At 34.2% G+C, this 19,083-nt stretch overlaps 1 protein-coding gene across 1 annotated transcript; it reads left to right on the top strand.

Moving 5' to 3' along the window:
• Positions 1-5,450: 5,450 nt before the first annotated feature.
• Positions 5,451-17,504, top strand: LOC147072723 (uncharacterized). Its single transcript, XM_085946156.1, has 8 exons — positions 5,451-5,654; positions 6,776-6,915; positions 7,497-7,600; positions 9,246-9,446; positions 12,202-12,415; positions 15,327-15,538; positions 16,007-16,138; positions 17,212-17,504. The coding sequence occupies exons 1-8, from the start codon at positions 5,566-5,568 to the stop codon at positions 17,380-17,382; spliced, it is 1,263 nt and encodes a 420-aa protein (XP_085802282.1). The 5' UTR covers positions 5,451-5,565; the 3' UTR covers positions 17,383-17,504.
• The last annotated feature ends 1,579 nt before the right edge of the window (positions 17,505-19,083 follow it).

The following is a 19,083-nucleotide window of genomic DNA, read 5'->3' as shown; positions in this document are numbered from 1 at the left end:
TAAAAGTATTTAAAAAATGCATTGGCATCTTGTTCTGATATATTCTAAAAGTTTCAAATGTCTAGCTAGTCGGGAAGTTAGTTAAAAATCGATTGCAAGATTTGTACTGGACAAATAAGAATACGATCTAAGAAAAACGTTGTAAAAATAAAAATTGTTTCATTTCTAAATTGTTTTGGCGGTTTTTCCCGGGCGGTTTCGATTCGGGCGGTTTTGTCGGGACCGAGCATTCACTTTTGTACGGATACTTGTAGGCAATTTTTTTTTGATTCGAATGAATCCTTTATTCATGAAAACCGCCAAATCAAAGGGCGGACGATACTGAGAGATTATTTCAAGGAGCAGTCCGCCATTGTCCGGGTCTAATTCTAGAACTCCACATGACTATGTAAAACTGAGTAGTTAACTTGAAATGGTCATGTAGTTACTTATCTAACTAACTATACCTGCAATGAATCCATTTTCTGCGCTTGATGTAGCTATACATGTCCTGAAACTTTTACGTATGCAGTTCGCCGTATCACACTTCAGCGTGAAATGTTGTATCGGAAATATATGGCCGTATATTAAAGATCGTCCAACCTCTTTGGGCTGTATAGTACTGGCATAAAATTCATGTCTAAATATAACACGGTTCTTATCGGTTTACATGAAGCCAGCAGCAAACCATTTTTTATATACCGATTAACCGGATTATTTGTTAGGTTAGGTTAGGTTTTCATTCTTGAATTTTTCCAAAATCAGCTATGAAAAGTGAATAAATGTTCATATTAAATCTAATAAAATTGGAGACCGTATAGTATACGGTCATCTCTTTCCGATAGAAAGCTCACGGCGAACTGTGGAATGGTGAAATAAAAATGTTTTACGTACAATTTACATGTAACCGTAGCTATAAGTTTTCTTGTCTTATTGGCCTGTCTTAAAACTTTCTTAATTGGTAATTTGATCAGCCCAGGATATCTTCATGGTAAGCCGATGTCACATCTCGATAGCCTCCAAACGTCTTTTATTGTCCGTGATGGTGTGGTATATCAAATTATCAACTGCAAATATTATTGAAACTATTAAGATTAATATAATATTAAGTCAAAACATAATAATGATTAAAACAAAAAATCACTCTCATCCAGAACCTCTTAATGTAAATTATAATGTCAATATTATTATAATTAGTCAGTGATGTGTAACAGACGTGGACCATGCTCGCATAGGTCATTAAATTTATTATTTATTAGTATGAATATCCCGCGTTTTAGCTTGATCACGGCTACCTGCAACCCAGGCCATACGCATGGTTACAATACGTAGTCCTATTCGCAGCTGTCAAAATCAAAATTTACCTAAATTTGATAGAAAATAAATAATTTATCCAAAGTTTCTGCGTTAACAGCCGCATACTGACTGAGCAAGCAGCCTCACGAGACTACCTCGGGCATTTGCTTTGCGAAAATCGCTGCGCGAGGCAGCTCGCAACAAAATTAACGTCACGCGAGGCAGCCGCGCGCAGCACCTTTGAGCATCGATAAACCCACAACGATTGGATCGGTCGCGACAACACTTGGCCGAGGCGGCGCGTGCGTTTGCCTCGGGCGAGTCGCGTAATGACTGACTGAGCATTTTGCCTTGCGAGGATTTTACGTTTACGATTTTACGCCACCACGCGAGGGTGCTCGCTCAGTCAGTACGCGCCTATTACATAGATAGAACGAAATATAATTTGTCACAAAAATTCAACATGCCTCCTTTTAATGTTATGTTTATTATTATATTCGTAATAATAAGAGTATATTAATTGACATGTTTTCTTGTTCAAGTACATGCGGAACGTTTTTTAGTCATCTTTACACGGTTTAAGAATATATTCCTCCGACGCTATCACAAAACAAATTGACGTGCTCACACCTCGACTGTCAGTCTCCGATTGGCGACGACTGCGAAATTTCGTTCCACCTACTGTTGAAAATTATTTGCCGTTCCACTTATGTATGCTCTTAAGTAAATAATTTTAAAAGGCTAACAACGCATTAAAATTAATTTAAAAATCGTGTTTAAAGTTAGTTATAAAATGTAACAAATTTATAGCGGCTAGTGAATATAAACGACTTCGCAATCAACCTCCGGTTTTATACTACAGCGGAACTAGATTTGATATTTCATGGAAAAATACTGACAAGCAGAATCAAGAAAAATATCAAAACAATTAAACATGGAGATTACCGACTTTGAAACTAATAACCTCAAATGCCTCATCAATCTTTTAACGAGATTTAAATTCTACAAAACAACAAGATATTATGTTTGTGAAACTTTTGAAATAAATGTCTTAAAACATCTGTACCTACTCGATCTATTAAGGATACATTGATACCATAGTATCGACACGTAGTTTTATAGTTAGGAAATTAAAATAAAATATCAATAGTATACCTATAGCTTGGGTAGGTAAATATATGGATATTTTAAAGAACCGGAACCGGGTATCCGATTTTTTATTTTATGGAAGCGAACCCCGAAACCGAATCTTTAATTTTTTAGAAAATAGAGCAGCTCTGGTCTTAATCCTAACCCATCTTTTTCTCAACCGGAACCGTATCTACCTTTAATAATTACAAGATAAAAAGAACTTTTTATATACTTACAACGTTTTTAAATTTTATGTTGAATCATATAAACTTGACTTGACTAGCTTAAACGATCAAAAAAATTGTATTTGATAGAAATAATACTGAAATGTCATTTTGACACTCATATTGATTTCCAGAGTAACGCACGTATATATTAATAATTTAGTTGTTAGGACCCTAGCAACCAATAATAGTTGATTGGATTACGGATTTCTTCCGAAATAACTTTTCATACAAAACAGAATTAACTGAAAATGAATTCACTTCTGCTTAAATAAAGATGGCTAAAAGTATTAAAAGAATGCATTGGCATCGTGTTCTGATATATTCTAAAAGTTTCAAATGTCTAGCTAGTCGGGAAGTTAGTTAAAAATCGATTGCAATATTTGTACCGGACAAATAAGAATACATCCTAATAAAATCGTTGTAATAATAAAAAAAATGAGGGTTGTTACAGCCCTGCTTGTGATCCGATCAACCATATACCTAGCTTACTTTAATTGAGATATTATGTTTGGTCATCACTGTTTTTAATATATTAATATATTACATTATTCTGTTCACGATGCGATATCCTCGTAACCTCGGCGAGTCAAGGAACTGACCTTTCTTTGAGTACTACGTATGTACTTACAATATTATTATAGCATTAAAAGTGATTATAAGCATTGATCCGCTAAGCGGAGTGTTAAGACTGCGAAACACCCGGGCGGCATGCTTCAGGGGGCGGCAAAAGTTTGAAAATATATTTTTTAATGTTTTTATTTAAAAAATATATGCCATTCAATTACATCAACTGAATCTTATGATGCAATATATATTATAAAGTACTTACGTTCGTTGTCTGCTGCAGAAAGGTTTCAAATCGAATATTCACAGAATTGTATCAATATTCGACCTTGTCCGATCCTGATAGGATCATATGGGCCTCCACAGAGTGGAGGTTTGTATTGACAGATTTTGTTTTTTTACGAGAAATGGATGTCAGCCACTTGCTCAACTTATTAGGTCCATACCCTACACACACAAATTGAAAAACAATATGTGTACTTGCCACCTTGCCAGACCCAGGATTTGAACCTGGGACCCACGGCTTTATAGTCCAACGCTTAAGCTGCGCGGCCACCGTGGGTGTATCAATATAATGTATCAATAATACCTACATATATTCTTATTGAAGACTTTAAAATCTTCGATCTTATAACAATGTCGCTAGATTTCAAAATCAGCTAAGTCCATAATAGAAGAACAGGAGAAAAACAGCTTTTTGTTTTCTCAAGTACCTACACAGTCACAAGGATGAAAGTTTATATTAATTAGAGTATAGAATATTTAAAATTAATAAGTTCCACATTTCGATAATGCAGAAATGTTTTGCCGTGTCCACACTTTACGATAATTAGCGTAAAATCTAACGAGGTTGCCAGCAACTTGTTGCCAATGTGGACCCGGCATTAGAAAGCAGTAGTTCTTCAGGAATTCACAAAAAAGTAAAAAAACACCTAAAGGTGGACTTGGCTGATTTTGAAATGTAGCTACTTTAATGCATCAATTGTATACAACAAAAAAATAATGAAAAGTATTAATCGTATTTTATGTATAGTATAATCAATATGACAAAGGGCGCCAGAAAATGAGTTATAGAGGTACAATATTTCATGGGTTTATTTCACGGACCGTAAAAAAATCGCCTAGGTCGCAATTTTCTTCCATATATGTAAAATATGGTGTATTTTTTGTTATATTATGATGACAAAAATAATTTGGGGGGGCACAATTTCAGGCTGGTTCCCCAGCGGCAGCCACCCTTAGCGCGGCATTGATTATAAGCAGGGTCGTGTTTTGGGGAAAGGTGCTATTATATATAGCCTGGGCCCGAAAAATAAATGGAAAAGATTCATGAAATAGCTTTGAGATTTTTTCTATAGGTAATATACGCTCAATCAATAAATTGTCGAGACGAAATTCTATTTTTCAAAGTGCCTTAAATTAATATAAAATATATGTAATGCCTTTACCACCAGAGGCACCTAGCGGAAAAATACGAAGCTTACATTTTAAGACATTTTTTTGATAATAATTTACAATTTGAACTGTATTAATTAATAAATATGTAAGTAGGTACTTATCTGAAAACATTAAGAAGAAAAATATTTTTTATATCGAGCTTCAAATATTGGGACCAGTGGGTCTATTCTATACTTATCGAACACTAAATTGATAAATAGTATCAAACTTAGGGTAGGTTTGTATCAAAATATTAGCACTTATTGTAACAATTACACGAAGCCGGTTTTTATTGTTGCAATAAGTGCGATATTTTAACAGCAGCAAGATAGGTGCTGTTAAAATATAGCACTTATTGCAACAATAAAAACCGGCTTCGTGTAATTGTTACAATAAGTGCTAATATTTTGATACAAACCTACCCTAAGTGTGATAATATTTTTCACTTTATCACTTTAGCGGTCGATAAGCATAGAATAGACCCACATACCTAAATAAGATTTCATATATTATGTAAGTAATTAAAAACGATTTCAAGTCATACACATTTATATTTTTATAAAAATCGATGCTTTTTTTAAATAAACCAACATTTTTTTTTATTGAAAATCACTTCGAATAAATAATTATACCCCATCTACTTACTAAGGTTACTCTGATAAAATGAAACGCTGCTCAAAGAGATGTGTGCTAAAAATGTATTGATTAATACTAACAGTGGTGGAGCATTCTATGTTGATTGTTGATTACCCAAATAAAATAAATAACTTTAAGCAGTGACATCCCAAAGCAATATATTAACATGCTAAATGGCTATCAAAACTTTACATCATGTTGTCGATGTGATCAAGTGCGTTCGGTGAAATATAATATACTCATGTGAATTTAAAAAAAATATTTATACCATGTTATAAACAAGTGAACAGCTGAAATGAGTTTTAGCGAAGACAGTGGATCGTTCGGAGAATATTCGGAGACTTCGTCAGGATCTTCACAAAATGAAAACAGTTTTGCTTGCGAGTAAGAAGAATTTATTAAGTACTAATTCTTTTAAGGTGAAGTCTTTGGCTAAATTTATGATAAATTGTGACTTCAACGCCATCTAAAGGTATCTACCATGAATTTCTAAAAATGTTTTACTAAAAACTTTGGTTGATCGCAACCAGATGGCAATAAAATATAAAATAAAAAATTGAGTGTCGCCACATATTAAAAATCTTAAGCTTGAGAAAAATGCATTTACATTTATTATATATTTGCTTACCTATGTAAAAATATTTACAATTAATATTTTCTCCATAAAATATTTACATTTGTGACATGTCTATTCGATTTGATTTAAAGTGTTTATGATTTTTTCATTTTGTTTACTGTAGTTTTTTTCACACTGGCAATAAAAGGAAATATATCTAGTGGGTCTTGAATCAAACTATGTCTTATTATTGTTTTTAATTTTGGGTTAAAATCAAAAGATTTAGGTATAATATTATATCTTGCTTGCATAAAGAAGGGAAAGGAAGAAAGTAGAAAACACCAAATATACAACCACTCCATGAAAATGCAAATAGGTCTAATACTGTACAACCTATAGGAGACTGCGGGTCTCGTGGGTTGTTTCATTTATGCATGTTGCTAGAGGCTTGATTAAGGGGCGACGCATCTCATGCCGTTCGTTTACCTTTTTTGGTATCTATTGGTCCTATCGATCTGAATTTTTCACCAATCTTTTCTTCGTGATCAGTGTCTAGATAAAATGTAAAAAAGGATATATCGCTGATCTACTTATCGAGATAGCGTTTCACAGGTTGTCCAGTTTTACAAAGCTATATTTTTTGTTATCGATCTGAATTATTCGCCAATCCATTTTTCGTGGTCGGTTTTGAAATATTACTTAATGTAAAAAAAAAATATATATTGTTTATTTACTTTTCGAGATAACGACATGCAAAAGTTTCACTTCTTTATACTATCATGGGCAGCGTGGGAGTGTCTAATTTTTATTTGCTCCGAGTAGACCTTCGCGAATTTTACACCTCGCCTCACCGCCTCCTGTGGACTTCTCACTGAGAGACCTTTCCAGGGCTTGATGCTAAAGATGGTTATGGCTTCTTCTAATTGTGTGTGTTTTCTATTGTTTTCAGAGGCGGTAAGCAGGCGTCATGGTCAACCAGCGAGGGGGGCGGGGGGAGTCCGCCACCTGCCCCCTCCGGAAGCAAGGCACGACAGAAAAAGTTCCACAGACACTTTCCCCAGGCTGCTCAGGAAGAACGGGTACTCAATTGTAAGTGGGACACCCATCATTAATTATTATTGGGATATCATCAACTAAACTAATAACTCATTTAGACGAGTCACTGCAGATGATCATCCGCAGGGAATTGCATTCAGGCATTCACTTTTTGTTTACACGTGTCTCCGAAAGTGAAATACTCGATTCATTCCAAAATGGCGTTAAGTGAAATTGTGCTGTAGGTTAGAATTCAAAAAAATTGTGATTATTTGTTATATGAATGCAGAAATTTCATCGAGAGAAAGAGGGATAGGAAAAAGAGGCGTTAGTGAATAAAACCATGGGTAATGCGACATAATATCATGAGGAATATGATGACAGTACTCAGGGGCGCAGTGTGCATGTCATGCATGATCAAAAAGTAGAACCAGTTGAGCTTCATTCACTTTTGATTCCGGATGATCACTTTCGATGATTCATTGATGAATGTGCGTTTACACAATTCACTGGGGATGATTCCTCCACGATGATGTGGCTTAGAATAGTTCTGCATTCATGTTCTGATAGCACATGATAAGGAGCAGAATATTAATTTAGTTAATTCAACGATTATGTTTGGTTTATGTTCGTAGATTACTCCTGTGCACTGGTAGGGGACATCTTGCTTCAAGGTCATCTTTACATCACCAAAAACTACTTTGCATTCTATTCCAATGTCTTTGGCTATGTTACAAAGGTAAATATAATATTCTGTTCTAAATTATTAAGTGTCATACTTTTCTAATAGTAATAAGCTAGATTTCACTAATCCAGGATTCACTTTTGGGTAAATTTATGAGGTACAAGGCATGAAAAGCAATTCAGCAAGTAAAAAGCTTTTATAGAATAACAACATCGTAGTCAGTCTAGGCTAGGCTATCATGCTAGCATTCTTCGAGGAAAAGTCGGCAAGTTTTTCTAAATACAGTACTCTCTCAGTAATCCGCCACCCCAAAAACCAGACATGTGTCCAATTAGTGAAAGCGGCGGATTATAATACATACAAAATATGGTAAAAATTAAAACATGTACCTATTTCGTAAAAATAGTTTTTTTGAGAAATTTTCGAAAAAAGGCTCGAATCCTGAGTCTGGCAAGTACACATATTGTTTTTCAATTTGTGTATGAGTTAGAGTATGGACCTAATAGGTTGAGCAAGTGGCTGACATCCATTTCTCTTAAAAACAAAGTATTTTAATACAAACCTCCACTCTGTGGAGGCCCATAGGAAAAAAACTTTGTCAGTCATACAAATTTGTTTTCATTGAACTAAGAATATAAATTGCTTGGTTAGTTTTTAAGATTTTTAAGAATTTTCAATTAAACCCTGCCTAACCAAACCATAATAGTTTCGGTATGCGCTGAGCGATCTGACAAAAATAGTGCACACTTTTTCATTGAATTAAGAATACATATTACAGATGATAGTTAGTTTTATAAAACTCATTATGCCCTGCCTAAACCAAATCATATTAGATAAAAAATATTGTATAGATAAGTACCTACATGAATATTTTGTTGACTATTATCTACGGCTTGGATTAGGCAGGTTTTAATTGAATTTTAAAAACTAACACACTATCTGTACACATTGTTGCCTTAGTTCAATGAGTACAAATCGTCTCTGTTCTGGCAGAACACAGTAACTGGAGAATACTAGTTTTGAGTAATTTGACTTTGAAGTTGTTAAAATGTTTGAAATGGTCTATCATGTGAGTTTATTAAGTAGTCGTAAAAAGGATGACTTTAAAATAAAGACTTGTTTATTTATTAAGAAGGTTTCCAGACGGTAAAGTTTGAAATAAGGAACATTTTGGTATAACTAACTCAATATGTCATTTTTTCGAATTAGTGTCTTCTGCCAGAACAGTGACGAAATATGGTTGATTGACAAAGTTTAATGTGCACTATTTATGTCGGATAGCCACTGCTATAAAAATAAAGCACATACTATTATGCTGAAAGATGAATCCCATGTCGCTAATACCTACTGATGGAAATGTACAAAACTCTTATAATTCAAAATTTATTTTACCCTATGTTGATAGTATTAATTTATTGTGTGTTATTGTCATATTATATTAACTGTACAACTGATTTACAGGAACAATCACAAAAAATCACTTACAACGGTATGTCACATGAACCAAATGTTAAAATTGATCAAGATCTTATTTACAGTTGCCATTTTACTGCCATACGTAGAGAATATTTTTTATGGCTACCGATTGAAGCGACTAAAAATGTTTTAATACAAACAGTTAATATGACAATCCAAACTCTTTGCTTTCAATTCTTTTTAAAACACTTTTAAATTAATGACGAGAAATGCAAATTTACAGCTGCTCATTCCACTGTCATCCGTAAGCCGAGTAACGAAAGAAAAGATGGCCCGCATAATCCCTAACGCGGTCGGTGTGGCGACGTTGGAAGACAAACACGTGTTCGCCAGTCTTCTCTCCCGGGATACCACCTACAAGCTGATGACAGAAGTTTGGAAGGCGTCCCGTGTTCCGATTACTGAAGTCGTACCTATAGCTAAGGTAAACTACTCGTAGATCTCTGATATTATGGTTTTAAAAGATTCATCTCGACAATTAAAGAGTCAATTTTCAATATTTTTGATGTAAATAATCTTTTTGTTTGTCAAGGTTGGGTTTTAAAATTAGACCAATTTTAAAATTAGAACAAATGCCCATTTTTATTGGCTGATTAACTCTTTACTGCAATAAATATAAGCAAATAAAATTGGATGTATCGATAAACTTTTTCATTTTCATTGCCCCCAAAATTTGAAAAAAATAATCTCCGGCCCCCTCCTCCGCCGAAAATTTCTAACAGAAAAGCAAATCATCATATAGTTGTGTCGCTGAGTTTCAAAACCCGCTATAACACTTTATCATTATGTTGAAAAAATCAACAAAAACTTTTTGAACTAAAAAGGTTTTTGAATGTTTCAGTAGTGTTATAGCGGGATTTGATAGACACATTGATTTTGTTTCATAAATGACAGTTAATCATAGCGGCTTTTGAAAGAGGCGATAAATTTTCATGTAGAGATTTTAATAACGAATCCAACGATATATATATCTTAATTATTTCAAAAAAGTGTTATATCGGGTTTTGAAACTCAGCGACACAGTTATGAGTCATACTGATATCTTACAAAAACTATAAAATATATGCAATTTTTGTAATATCAGTAGATTCATGGAGTTGAATTGCAAAGAACTTGCTCCGTTTAATCCAAGATATTAATTGTCTTGGGTTCAATTCTTCGGTACTGTTCGGTTATACGGAATACAGCGGAAAACACATTTTGAAAATAGCCGATAAACTGGATTATTTGTTAGGTTAACCCAGCGGTCGGCAAACTGCGGCTCGCGAGCCACATGCGGCTCTTTGGCCCCTTGAGTGCGGCTCTGCCACAAATGCCCTTTGCACTAATTGACATAGTTACAAAGAAGAAGCAAAGAAAAACGGATGACGAAAACCGTGAATTTTAAGTTGAATGGACCGAGACTTTCGCGTTTATTCAAAACTTAAATGGCCTACCGACCTGTATTATTTGTCGCATAACATGAAATCGGCGCATAACAAGAAGTCAAATTTGGAGGGACACTTTACAACTAAACACGCGTCATTTAACACTAAATATCTTGTCGGTGATGCAAGGAAGAAAGCAGTTGAGGAACTTTAGAAGAGTCAAGAAAAATCAAGTTCTGTATTTAATTACTGAATAAAATCTTCCAATAATGTTAATATTGCATGTTTTGTGGTTAGTAAAGAGATTTATAAGAGAGGAAATCAAGATGAAAATGAGAAGTCGTCCTATTGATGAAAACCTGGAATCATCAATAAGACTTAAAAACATCAACAGACAAACCTGACTCACCCAAACATTCCAAGGAGATGCAAGGCCATAATTCACATTGAGTGTTTGTCAGTCATTGTCATGATTTAATTTTATGGATACCTTACTTACAATATAATTTGTATCGATACATAAGATCATTATTAAGTATGCTATCAAGTTTTATTCAGTATACCAATAGTTTAATTAAGACTTAAATCTTTAACTAAAGTTTATTAAGTTAATAAACAGTGTACCAACGTTGGTATATAATTTCAGTTTAAAAAATTTGGCTCTCTAAAGAAATCTCAATCGTTAAACTGTTGATATTTGGCTCTGTTGACTAATGAGTTTGCCGACCACTGGGTTAACCTAACCAAACCTAACCTAACCCAACCTAACCTTACCTAAACTAACCCAAACTAACAAATAATCCAGTATATCGGGTATTTTCAAAATGCGTTTTCCGCTGTATTCCGTAAAACCGAACAGTACCAATTCTTCTTTTGATAGTATTATTTTCGATCAATATAAATAGGTTGAGCAAGTGGCTGACTTTCTCGTCAAAAACAAAATCTGTTAATACAAACCTCTACTCTGTGGAGGCCCATATTATGATCCTATTAGGATCGGACATGTTCGGATAAATATTTTAATAAAAAGTTTGCTTAATGTCTTATCTGATAAATTTTAATATATACACAGAATTAATTGTAATAAATATTCATAAAAATAGGGCCCTCGACCCATGATTTTGGGAAGCACTATTTTAAATAATCGGTTTAAGTCTGTTAATATTGTAAACTTTTGACAGGTTACAAGTTACTAGGATTTGATTGGTTGAAAAGTTTGTTCAACAGATTCAGCAGAACATTCATGCAGCAGATATTGCCGAGATATTTAAATGAGCAATCACAAGTATGTCAAATTCATTAATATGGAAAAGTGAAAACAAAGAAGGCAGCAATAAACAAGCTACCTTGTTTCAATTCTGATCTTTCAATTAACAAAATATTATTTTTTTAACATCAAATCTACCACACTAAAAACATGCCAAAAATGCAAAAGTATTTTAATCGTAAGAACGATTTAGTGAGACAGAAATGCGAAAGCCACTCTCTGTAGCTTTGAAGCCAGTTTTGGTTTATGACATAATGACGGTAAGGCCTTAAATTACAAGAAATACAAAGCCCGCTGAATGCGCATTTCGTTTGTCGTGATAAACTTTAATGCATATGACACATACATAAATATTAAAAATAACAACTATAGGTATCCCATATTTCTCCACACTCGATAATTATACCTTCTTCCAGCCTCGCCCAGAAGGTAACCCACTTCCCTTATTTTCGTGTTCGCTAGTTTTAATAGTAACATTTATAAGATCAGGTGAATCTTTTTGCATATCAGCTTATTTACTATGGCATATTATCTCTTTATTGTAGGAGTTACGCCAATGTAAGACAGATGTGGAAGCATCAGAGGTGTCAGTGGACGATGAGTCGTCCATCTGCAGCCAATCAGGGGGCGAGGAGGCGCCCACCGTGGCCGAGGCTGTTTCCTCTCCCTCCCCCCAACTCAAGTTGCCATTCGAAGAAGTTGTCCGGATAAGAACTCCAAAGATAAATGAACCCGAAGTCATATCTAATAACATTTGTGGTAAGCCATCCTTTTGTTATATTACTCCATTAATTAGCTGCATACGATGACAGAAAGGAGTTGAAATATTATTGACATTTTGGATCATTTGTTATACCTATTAAGAGCTTTATTGACATACCAGGGTTTGGTATGTCAATAAAGCTACTAATTAGCTTTCATATGCTTTTAATCTAAAAAAAAGTTTGTGTGTGTACTTATGTACGCGCGTTAGAAGTTAATCGTCGCTAATTTTCTACAAACACGTATCTCAAAAAACACAACTTTTCAGGCGAGGCAAATAACAACTTTATTCACTCAGTTTTTAATTTAGAAATAAATTTTCTTCTATGAAATATCCATTTCGTATAGTTACACATATTTTCATGAAAAATGTTATCTTTCTTTAATTTATCGCACTATACTTTCGACCGATCAGTCATATTGTCGGAGATACGAGAATGCGTTGCAACTTTACTGTGAATATTACTGCATTAAACACGTATCTTGACTTACGAGAAAGAGCTTCAGTATAATAGTCATCTGTCGGAGTTCAGTATTCTGTATACTTACAAACACGTAACTCAAGATACAAGTTTATAATATTTATAAAAGTCTTTTATTGTGATACGAGTTTTTTGTAATTGCTTAAATCTATTATGTTATAACGTTTATTTTGAGATATGTGTTAGTGGAATATGTACTGTGACACCCCCCCCGTATGGTCCCCATTTGGGGATGTCTTTGTGTATCTGAAGAGGCCCGAATCGGTATCGAAGCCAACAAATAATAAAGCGCTGATTACGAAAATAAATAATAATAACAGAGCCGAGCCGGCAATGCCGTAGAGTAGATTATAATATAACCGTTGGAGATTTGCAACGTCGCTTTCTTTTCGACGACGGTTTCGTTGGAAAAAATCACAAGATGGCGCGCAGATCGCGACAAACAGAAAAATCGCGAGCACGCCGATTTCGTACGGATAAAATAAATTATTCAAAATGTAACCATATAGTATAATAATAACTTAAATAAACTCGCCGTTTTCCATCACAATTCCGGTGCCTTAATTATCCACCTTCATCCCAAATACAGACGATAAAAAAGAAACCAAAACACAAAGTCACAGTTGAGAAAATCTTTCACTACCAAAATGGAGGGAAGTGATAGTACGTATTCAAATTCTGAATTCATTACATCAAACAACTCAAAATGACAAAAATTGAGATACGTGTTTGTAGAAAATTACTGACGTTATACTTCTTTGGAGTAACAAAAGAAAAACAAAACTTGCGATAACCTAGATTCTTCGACTAGCTCTTAATTATATTGTTAAATTACACACTCCAGAAAAAGGACCGCTTATTGGAACGCCGTTGGTTTATTTCTATACACTTTAACTTATATTACAAAATTATATAATTATTTATCGTTTTTATTTTTAAAGTAACAAGTGCCACTATGACATTTAATAGTTTCTGTACGTAAGGACTTTGCAAATGGCCTACAATAATAAATTCGCTGCCTAGGCAACGGAACAATTCTAAACTATAATATTATACTGTATAATTGTCACGATTGGAGTATCATACTGTGGCGTAATGGTAGTGCGTTCGGCTGATAACCGAACAATCGGTGGTTCGAATCCAATCGAGTTCGTTTATTTTTGTGTGAAAAAATAAATTATGTGTTACATGTCATACGCCAAAAATACACTCTGATCTGATTTTCCAAACGCGCCTAAAGAAGTATAACTTCAATAAGCTTTTTTAGTACCTATAGGTAGTACTATAAAAGGACATGAAAATATATCATGTTGAAAAGCCTTAGCAACATTACTATTTTGAATGACCTTATATCCCATGTGTCCCTACGTTAACTCCAATATTGCTTTCCATAAAAATCGTTTTTCTTGCCCTGGAGCACCAGTGGGAGAATCCGAGAATCTGGCGGTTCTCTTCTCTCTCTCTCTCTCTCAGTCTCCCGGCGCGTTGTTACACCCCTGGTTAAGCGCTTCAACATATCGCACGCTTAATAATAAAGTGACCTAATCCAAAAAATGCGATTTTTCAGGACATCCAAAAGACAGATTTACACATTTCTCTCAATTAAATATTGATTTTAGGATGATTTTAAATGTTACCTCAGTTTATTTTGCTTATAATGATAATTTGTTAAATTGAGATATATACTGAAGTAATTTTAATAATGGTAATTGTTGATTAAATATTATTTTTAGGGATTTAAAAAAAAAGCTATTATTTTATGTCAATTTATTACAAAATATCCCAAATTGTTTTGAACGTTGTAAATTGTAAAACGACCCATAAAACATAAATGTATATCTCATATTTTGTATTAAATCGACTTATGTCTTAATTACTGTGCGAAAACATCTTCTTGGCTACGCTTCTAGGCGCTGTTGTTTACTAAATGGGAGGAGCTTGTTAGTTTATAATGGAAGTGCGGTTAAAAATGGACGGAGCATGTTAGTTCACAGTTTTAACACTTAGTCAAGAAGATGTTTTCGCACTATAGTCATAATACATTTAAACATTTTTTTGTCAAAAAGGGACATAAGTACAAATAAGTCACTTTAGCATGAAATATTCATGTTAAATTTACCTTATTTTTTTTAGAAAAACTCCAAGAACAGTAGTCAAGTCAGTATGAAAGAGACCCATGTATTGGTATCTCACTCTTTCGTTGAAAGAATCCATGTTTTTGCATTTTAGCCCAATAGATGGTGTTGTATTAAGTCGTGTTATCATTATAACCCAAAAACTGAAATTTTGAGTTAGATCACTTTATTATTGAGCGTGCGATGTATCTATTATCCATCCTTTTTTTGTGTCCCACCCAGTGGAGTGAACCTCAGTAGTCAGTGTTCATTATTACAGCTGATTCATAGATACAATCGGTTTTTTTGTAGAAAACCTTACACCGCGGATCAGAGCACCCGCCAGTCCTTCTAGTAATGCAATGGGCCGGCGGAAAGTGCGGCCGAGCAAGCCGGAGATGGAGACGGAAACCTCTCACCACTATCTGCTGATTGTCGCCCTTGCCCTCACCATACTCCTCACTGTCTCTGCATCAATTCTCTATTACAGATTCAAAGGGAAAGCTGCTAGTGATACATTGGAGGTAAGAAAGGGCTATTAAAATTTGAAGGAACTAGGGCCTGATGCATAGAAAATCGATATTATGTTAAATTATACATAGGCATAGATGTCATTTTACCAAAACAATTAATAACATGGCGACATTGTTTTCTACTATCAAAATTGTTGCCATTTTTTAATTGATATACCTACAATGAAAACGAATGAATGATAGAAGAATGAAATGTCCCGGTAGGTTGTTCCATGCCTCGACACCGACGGACAGCTGATATAGGCATAGGCACGCAGCGGACTACTGAATTTTACATACGAATACCGGCGAATTATAGAACTTGATTTTGTGATATTAACTAGTAAAAATAACAGCGGATTATAGTAGTTGCCAGATAATCGAGCGGCGGATTACTGAGAGAGTACTATATAATATGTTATTTGTACTTCTTTAATCCTCAGCGCTTCATTGTTATATCTATTATGCTTTTGTTTTCAGGAGAATTTATTACTTCTGAAAAGAGGTGATGATGTGTATAGTGAAATTCTTAAATGGCATTCACAGCTCCACTCCAAGTCGGCGATGCAAGTTCATGAATTTCTGCATTCCAATCTAGATCAAATATCGAAGGTAATTAATAAATAAAATAACCCAGTATATCGGCTATTTTCAAAATTTGTTTGCTGCTGGCTTCCTGTAAAATGTAAACCGACTAGAACCATGTTTTATTTAGACATGAATTTTATGTCAGTACTATACGACCCGAAGATGTAGGATGGTCTTTAATATATGGCCATATACAATGACGTTCCTGACAAAATGCCGCCCCTAGACAGCGCCAAAATGCCGCCCCATTTTTTTATTAAGTATTTTTTATTATCCTTTCATGTGTTGTATGGATACCATGGCCCCCAAATCCTAAAGCAGGCCCCCAGGTCAGAATCTTTGGCGGGCCCTCCTACCTATCGCTAAGGTCAAAGGCAGTCTGATGTTCTACAGTGGCGTTTTCCGAATGGTTTTCAAGGTCAAATAAAATTCAGTGCAGATTTTTTAACACACAACCAAAAATTGCGTCACACAACCATATATTTTAAAATGTGAATAAGCCTAAAGTAAAATAGCGCCGTAGGCGACTTTTTTACTACTTATTAGAGCAAATTTAAGATGTATGTTTATCTACTTTATCTGGTCGACTGCTACACCAGGCCCCCCTTCTGCCCGGGCCCCTAGGCTAGAGCCCTGTCAGCCCCCCCCCTTGTGGGGGCCATGATGAACACATTACCAACAAAATATATACTTACCACTAAAACATATAAAATTAAATTTAGATACATATAAAAAGTGATTAAATAATAAAAATTTTGAGACACTTTTGGTTGTACCATTTAACAATACACAGATTTATTATTTTCACAGCATTTTTACTATGGTATTATTGTAATACACGTAAACAAAATAATTTTAGCTATTTCTATATATACCAAATAATTCTCCTCGATTTGCCGCCCTTCGAGTAAATGCCGCCCCCAAGCCTCAATTTGCCTATTCCCACGGGAGGTCACTGGCCATATATTTCCGATACAACACTTCACGGTGAAGTATGATACGGCGAATTGCATACGTACAAGTTTCCGGACACGGTATAAATTATGGCAACGTCAGCGAAAAATACTGTAATATTTTTCTTTGTGTATTATATCCAGGTGCGGCAGTCTTTGGAGACGCTCTCGACGTTAATCGGCGGTATTATAACGGACAAGATGAAGTCTCCCATGGACTCTAACCAGGGGTTTATCCCGAGGAGTCCAGAAGACGAGGCAGGATCCAGAGATAACCCGGGATCCGGGAGACCTCCCCCCAAAGGCAAAAGTTAGCCCGCAGAGATGCATCGGCTGGGATTTACATTCACGCTCTCTGCGCTTGTACTAGTGATGTGGCTTAACTGCGAGCCACTGTATTCTTGCCAAATTTTCTGTTAGTTCAATATATATATAATTAATGCCATTCGGTTGTCTTTGACAATATATACTATGAATGCGTTATTCGTTCAAAATAAGGCACGATTTGTTAGTATGTATAAATATTATATATTATACTATTCATCGTTGTTTTTTTTTTATTATTTATTTTTATCTTTGTTATTGAACAACTGTGTGCAATATGTTTTTAGATTAAATCGATAATGTACCTACATTTAATGTTATAATTATATATTAATTAGTATTAAAAAGTGTTAAAAATAAAATATCGCATTGAGGAAACAATATAATATAACAGATAATTTCTGTTATTTTAAATAAAAAAAATTAAGTGGCTGGACCTCTGATTTATACCTCTCTACCGATAACGTAATCATTTACATAAATCATATCTCCGTTTGTTAATTTTTTAGTAAATATCTATTTCATAATATTGAAAATACAGTAGAACCTCGATATAACGCACTAATGCGGATGAGGGGGTGTCCATAAATAGTGCACACTAAACTTTCTTAATCATACGTATTTGTTTTCATTGAAATAAGTCTACAATTTACAGATGGTGTTGGTTAGTTTTTAAAATTCAATTAAACCCTGCGAAAACTAAGCCGTAATAGATAATAGTCAAAAAATACTTGTCAATCTATAAAATATCTAAAATTATGCCATTAAATCATACATAACTTTGAATATTTTATGGATAGAATGATGTTTTTATCTATTATGATGAATTGATGAATTTAAAAAATGAACCAACAACATAATTGTGTAATATGTATAATCCAACGAAAACAAATAAAGTGTGCACAATTTTATCGTATCGTCCAAAATATACCAGAACTATTGTGGTTTGGTTAGGCATTGTTTAAGTGATATTTAAAAACTAACCAACACCATCTGTAAATTGTAGTCTTTGTTCAATAAAAACAAATACGTATGACTGACAAAGTTTAATCTGCACTATTTATGGCGGATCTTAACAGCCTATCTCTACCCTTAACTACTGGTGTCCGTTAAACCATTGGAGACAAGGTTGATTTGCAGTATCACTTATTGTCGACCAATAACTTTTTGTCCACGTGTTAGTACTTTTCAATGGAATCGAGAAAACATGTCAAATATAGGTTTTTGTGTTTTTTAGTAAAAACCTTTTTTTTATACAAAATGACAAAGGTTAAACGTCTATGATAGAAGTAAATGATAAAAAAAGATGTACTAAAACGAGAGCTAAATATAATACTCATTATTTTAACAAATTAAAAAATATATTTTATAAATCAAATGATTCTTAAAAATCATATCGGACTCTATATAACTAACGCCACAAAATGATAGCTACATCTATTATTAAGTAATTTCAACTTTAAAATGTTTCATTTTCACCATGTCCTGCATCTTATAACAGCGGCGCCTAATCGTGTCCAGTGGGTTAAAGCCGAACGACCGTTATACAAAAACAAAATCCTGTTTATTCATCTTTGGATGATATATCCAGACACACCCGTTGTAGAGTGACGATAATGTTCAATGTCGACACGCTTGCTTTCGGTAATCCTGCTTTGAAAAAAGAATCAAGCACTTTTGAAGTCTGCTGTT

The sequence above is a fragment of the Rhyacophila brunnea genome, unplaced genomic scaffold, assembly GCF_057557595.1.
Source record: "Rhyacophila brunnea isolate RB1 unplaced genomic scaffold, BYU_Rbru_1.0 scaffold_19, whole genome shotgun sequence".
In the NCBI taxonomy this organism is placed as follows: domain Eukaryota; kingdom Metazoa; phylum Arthropoda; class Insecta; order Trichoptera; family Rhyacophilidae; genus Rhyacophila; species Rhyacophila brunnea.
The sequence above is the reverse complement of the archived record's forward strand: the minus strand, read 5'-3'. Positions and strand labels throughout refer to the sequence as shown.